This window comes from Sylvia atricapilla, chromosome 1, assembly GCF_009819655.1.
Source record: "Sylvia atricapilla isolate bSylAtr1 chromosome 1, bSylAtr1.pri, whole genome shotgun sequence".
Lineage (NCBI taxonomy): Eukaryota > Metazoa > Chordata > Aves > Passeriformes > Sylviidae > Sylvia > Sylvia atricapilla.
In genome coordinates, this window is record NC_089140.1 from 111,365,373 (window position 1) to 111,371,466 (window position 6,094).

At 41.5% G+C, this 6,094-nt stretch overlaps 1 protein-coding gene across 1 annotated transcript; it reads right to left on the bottom strand.

The window, feature by feature from the left end:
- Positions 1-1,464: 1,464 nt before the first annotated feature.
- On the bottom strand, positions 1,465-5,185 carry SNAI2 (snail family transcriptional repressor 2). Its single transcript, XM_066330902.1, has 3 exons — positions 4,844-5,185; positions 3,734-4,279; positions 1,465-2,765 (listed from the first exon to the last, which is right to left on the bottom strand). Exons 1-3 carry the CDS (start codon positions 4,920-4,922, stop codon positions 2,584-2,586), a joined length of 807 nt encoding a protein of 268 aa, XP_066186999.1. The 5' UTR covers positions 4,923-5,185; the 3' UTR covers positions 1,465-2,583.
- Between the last annotated feature and the right edge of the window lie 909 nt (positions 5,186-6,094).

Below are 6,094 nucleotides of genomic sequence, written 5' to 3' on the forward strand. Positions count from 1 at the left end.
ATGTACTATAGGTGTAGAGAATTTAAAGTGTGAATTCAAACAATGGAAACATCTTTGTGGCACAGCACAGGAGAGCAAACCTAGAACAGTACAAATAGCTATTGACTGCCAGAGCTTTACTCATACTCCAGTAAACTTTGCTCTGGGAAGAAGGAGCTGCACAAAGAGCTGCTGGAGCCTACAAACTTCAAAGCAAACGACATGGAAGTGCAAATCAATAGAGAAACCACATGAAACTTTTCAAGGGTATTTGATGCCTTCATGTGTTCATTTTGAAATGTTACCTCACAAATTCCCACTAACCCTATCTTTCTTGAACTCCCCAACTATTTCCTGAAAAAAAAAAATAAATTAAGCAGCTCCTAGGGAATCATTGTTATAATGTTTGGATAATATGAAAGCTTCATTTGCTTTCTGTGGAGAAAAGGTACAAAGGTACAAAACTTGTGCCTACTGCCTGCATTATTCCAGTGCAGTCCTGCTGAAGGCCTCCTCCAGAACTGGGCTGGAGGAGACAGAAGACATGTATGATCTATTGCATTATTTTGCAGAAACATACTTGTTTTCATGAAATGCTCACCTTGTGTTTACACATCAGTAACGTTCTTGGCAAATTGTCGGAATTTTAGTTTTTGCTATCACTTGTTCCAGTTGGCACCCTGGTATAGACATAGGGGTCTTCAGACTGGATGCCAGCTGGTGCTCGTCTGTTCTCTAGCTTTGAACTTTGCTAAAAGTTGAAAATGGTGTTGTTTCACACCAGTCAGTAATGATGAGACACAGTTTGTTGAAGTTGTAATACTTTCATGTAGTTCAGATCTTGGAGTGCTTAATCAAATCATCTGAAGAAAGAAAGATTTCTAGCTTTTATTACAGAACAATTTCTTTCCTGTGATATATTAGCTGAAATAGAGTCATAATGCATTCACTTGGCAGTTCTGATATATAATACATTTTAATAAAATATCTTTAATCATCTTGAAATTGCCATATAAAGTGTATTATACTTGACTACTACTTTAAAAGAGCATCATGCAAACACTGCTGAACCCCTGTAAGGCTCCACTGACTTTAATGAGCTTTGGATCAGGCCCATATTCCCTGATGTGAAAGTCCCAGGGAAAGTCCTGTAAGGCCTCTTTAACAGCATCCTTTCATCTGTTAGAATGCAAGAAAAAGACATTGCTTTTAAATGTTTTTGACAAAATATGTTTCACAAGGTTGTCATAATGTTGTAAGTAGGAGAAAAACAAGTGTTCTAAAGCACCAATTAGAAAAATGCACTGTAAGGTGGAAAGTCTTTTAAAATGCAATGTATTATTCCTTTCTAATGTTAAGACCTTGTGGAATAAGTCTTCACATCTGAAATTCACTTTTATCTTCATTTGGTCATGTAGAGACTTCCACATTTTTCTATGTTCCAAAGCATGCACACGGTTGTTTAATTAGACCAAACAACAGAAATCTTACTTAAAAATGTTTATTGTAAAAAAAGTGGCTAGAAAACAACATCAATTTCACTTCACACTTTCTTCAAGTTATCTATAGATGCTGCTATGGGCAACAATTTGCTTTCATTCATAACACATTCAATCATATAAAAATAAAAATATTTACATTATGTCCACATACTTTACAAAATCATCAATAAAAAAGGCACTTGGAGGGGTAATGCTGAAAATATTGCATTTCCTTTGTGCATTTAAAAAAAAATAATTGTAAAACTCCCATGGATCCCCTCTCTTGCACTTATTCCCGTTTTTTAAAACAAAAATGAAGTTTAGAGGAACTATTCCATATTAAAGGATGGTCAAGCATGCACCAGGAATGTTTGAAGCTACAGTATTATCTTTTAAAATTTATTTATTTAAGGCACATGCAGTTAATTTGTGGCTTTTACTTTTTCGTACATTCTCTTATACTTTTTTCCCTCTTTTAGTTATGCAGTTTTAAAGCATTTCAGGTCATTAATAAAGGCCTTGGCTTCTAATAAAATAAAATAAAAAAAAAACACAGCAATGAAAAATATTAAACATTTACTAAGGTAAACTTGGAATACTTTTTAAGGCACCTGAGATAAATGGTGTCTAGCAAAATTCACTCGGGTAGTATTTTCATTAAAATTTCCACTTAAAATACTGTTTCTTTGGTTGAAATGGCTTGGCAGGAATGTATTGTTAACTTTGAAGCCTTTTCTAAGCAAGAAAAGACGACCTACATTTGGCTTCATCTATAAAGAAAGCTGATAATGCTTCTTCCTTTAGATCTACTTGAAATGTCATGCATGGCGTCTTTCCCCCTATTTCAGAATTCACACTTAAGAATGCAAATGTATGGCAGAACAGAAACTACTTAAAGCTCATTTCTACTGACATTCTAAGTTCTTCCACTAGTTTATTTGTTTGCTTGCTTGGTGGTGTTTTGTTGGTTTGGTTTCTTTGTTTTTTTGGTTCTGTTTTCTTTTTTTTTATTTTTTTTTTTTTGGCTGAAAAGTAGACAAGAAAACGCCTTTGGGTTTCCACTTATCATCTGGAACACAAGTGGAGAAATGCATCAAGTCCAGGTAAACATTGACTGCATGACTCAGTGTGCTACACAGCAGCCAGATTCCTCATGTTTGTGCAGAAGAGACATTCTGGAGAAAGTTTTGGAGCAATTTTTGCACTGGTATTTCTTCACATCTGAGTGGGTCTGCAGATGAGCCCTCAGATTGGATCTGTCTGCAAAAGCCCTGTTGCAGTGAGGACAGGAAAATGGCTTCTCTCCTACAAAGGAAACATTAAGAGAAAATAGGATAAATCTTTTTTAAAGCTGAAAAAAGTACAGGTTTGGGACAAGTAAAACCTACTTTTATCCTAAGACAAAAAAAGAACAAACAGAAATAACTTATTATAAGAAAAAAGTGTCTAATAAAAAGTTAATCAGGCTACAGATAGAGCAGCTTTCAGCACTGCTGGCTCTTTTGCAGAACCCCAGTCTATTGAGAATATGTTGTAAAGTGCAGTCTCTGAAAACAAGCTGCTGACACTGCCTGCATCTACAGGTGCATGCAGTACTTTTAGACTGGGCTCCTTCCAACATTTTCAAATATTTCCATAGAACATTTTCTGCTTAGTGCTGTGTGAATTACTGGGGAACAAGGGCTTTGACCAAAAAGCAGCAAACAGCTGTATAGACATTACATTGTACCCAGTGTTATACTCATACCCCATTTTTGCCTCAATAGAAAAACACCAACCACTTTGCTGATGATGGGTTTCTAATTCTTAGGGAATGGAGGTAATGCCTGCAAAACTTGCCAGCTGCTCAAGGAGTCAGAAAGCAGCCCCTCATGCATCGCCTGTTTTATGCTGCCTGATTTCAGAGTCAGCTGGAACCTTCTTAAAGTTAGCAACTACCAAAGCCTGAAAGTTAACATAAAATACTTAAAGCAAATGCTTCAGCTAGTGGAAGTGGGCTAAGCCATCCTAAAATTATCAAGGAAGCAATGCTGATTTATGCCAGTATCTGGCCTGCAGTTATGAGACCATGCTACCCCCCGCTCCCCCCACACCTTCCCTTTTCCCTGCAAGAGGGACAATTTAGTCTTTTAATGACTCATTTGAAATTCCGTGGATGCGTTTCAAGGTTAGTTAAGAAACGCTGCTGGTTTTTCCACCTGTAGAGAAAAATAGCAAAAAAGCATCCCGATGTTATAGCAACAAGAAACTGCAAATGTAATGCTTGCTCTTACCAGTGTGAGTTCTAATGTGTCCTTGAAGTAGCCAGGGTCTAGAGAAAGCCTTGCCGCAGATCTTGCAGACACAAGGTAGCGTGTGGGTCCTGATGTGCATCTTAAGTGCTCCCAGGCTGACATACTCCTTGTCACAGTACTTGCAGCTGAACGATTTCCTAGACTGGGCATCACAGTGCAGCTGCTTGTGTTTGGCCAACCCAGAGAAAGTTGAATAGGTCTTGTTGCACAAACTGCACTGGAACTTTTCAGCTTCGATTGCATGAGGGTCTGAAAGCTTTGACTGGATTCTCTCTTCTTCATCACTGATGGGGCTTTCTGAGCCGCTGTGGTCTTTGGAGGAGGTGTCAGAAGGTGGAGGTGGGCTGACTCTTCCCAGCGATGAGGGGTATCCAGAGAGCGGAGAGAGGTCATTGGGTAGTGGAGACGGTAGCAGCCCAGTTGTAGTCCACACAGTAATGGGATTGTAAGCTACCGAGCTCAGGATCTCTGGCTGTGGAATGATAGGGACTGGATAGCTTTCGTACAGGTATGGGGATATAATCACTGGAGAAAGAAAAATATTTTAAGGTAAGAGAACAAAAAAGTACTGCGAAAAACAGCAAAATTAACACTTTGAGGATTAAAAGCCACATAAATGAAACACTCAGTAGGGTAATCTGAGTATAAGGAGGATTCAGGAATTACTGCTTCATACAAATATTCTGATGGGTAGAGCCAGTGCCCTTGAACACGCAAATTGCAGCTGGAGAGTCTCTTCAAGGCGGCACGCTGCTTCTAAATCTGTGCAGCCTGACACAATGAAGCAGTGAAACTTCCTGAAGGATTTGAACAGTTTCAATTCCACCAACAACAGATACAGAACAGGAAAACTCCAAATCCTTTCTAAGTAACTTGCGTTCAAGTGGATGAGCAAACTTTGGTGATTCATTCTGGTCAGCACTGACATATTTCTCAAAACTCCCTCCTCGTACGCAGGAGAAAAAGGAGCAAGCGATGAACTAACCCGTCCCCTCCAGCCTGCAGAGCAATCCCACCCCTCCTCAGCACTGCCACGCAACGACCGCAGCCTCGGCAGCGACGCGGTGGCACCCGATTTCGTTTTGTTACCTGTGTGAGTGTCCAGCTCGCTGTAATTCGGCTTCTTGGACGAATTGAAATGCTTCTTGACCAGGAAGGAGCGTGGCATTTTGGATGCAGGGTTTGTGCTCCCGGCAGAGTCTGTGTCCTTGCGGTGGGCGCGGCGGTCCCGGGCGGCGCAGCACAGGCACACGCGGTGTCACTGCGGGCGCATCGGTCCCGCTCCTGGTCCCTACGGCGCTGCCGGCCCCGCGCAGCCCATCCACTCCCGCTTGTGCAGTGGCACTGCCGAGGCGCCTTGAAAAGTGCCGTAAATACCCACGAGTCAGGTGCAGGGGGGAAGGGTTTTCCGCTCCTCCAATCGCTTCGGGATGTTCTCAAGCACTTTTTTAAAGAGGCTGTTTTTCTGGGAGGGGTCTGGGGCTGCTGGCTGAGGGATCCAATCCCACTCGGAGGGTTTGGTTCGGGTTTCAGCTCCTCCCCCTGGAGACAGCTGTGAACGCGGGAGAGCGCTCTAGCAGAGCGCGTTGCCCTCCTCCGAAGTGGGGGGATGTGGCTCTGTAGAACTGCAGTCTCCAAAAATGTATTGCTCAAAATTCTTGAAAATAAAGGTCAGTTTACTGATTCAGCTGAAATAGTTTTTATTTTTTTTTTCTCTCGGATAGCGACCTGGATAAGTCATAGGCATTGAAACTTCTTTCTCTTCTTCCTCCCACCTTTTCTTCCCCGCTCTCCCCCCCCACCTCTTTCTCCTTTCTCCACCTTTTCTTTTTCCTCTTCCCAACTTTCCCTCTCCTTTTCTTCTTTTTTCTTCTTCTTTTGCTTTTTGTTTTCCTTTTAAACGAGTCTGGTTTCCAGATGTTTGATATGAGAATTACAACGGGACAAACTGTTCACGAAGAGCAGAGGGGGTAAACACACACACACACACACACACACACACACACACACACACGACACTACAAGATAACAAGTTGGCCGGCAGACCTAATGGAAGGCTTTGAACTGAATGTGTGCCTGCTCCATTTGGGAGCTGCCTCTGAAGAGTCGTGCTTAGGAAAGGCTGGAGACGAGCAGCCTGCCTCCCTAACCTGCACCCTTTCAGGCAGAAGGACCAGACAGACACTGCAAGTGAATTCAAGGAGAGGGAGAAGCCTTGGGAGGATTATATTTCAGAGCAGGGTGATAGTCTTTATATAATATACATACTGCTTCAGACTGCTCATATGAAGAATACTTTGTCTTTTACTTTAAAAATCTGCAGAATGCAAAACCTTACCT

Coding starts and splice junctions, on each gene's coding strand:
- SNAI2 (XM_066330902.1), bottom strand. CDS start 4,922: ATGCCACGCTCCTTCCTGGTCAAGAAGCATTTCAATTCGTCCAAGAAG. Junction 4,280..4,843: donor CGAGCTGGACACTCACACAG/GTAACAAAACGA, acceptor TTCTTTCTCCAG/TGATTATATCCCCATACCTG. Junction 2,766..3,733: donor ACACATTAGAACTCACACTG/GTAAGAGCAAGC, acceptor TTTCCTTTGTAG/GAGAGAAGCCATTTTCCTGT.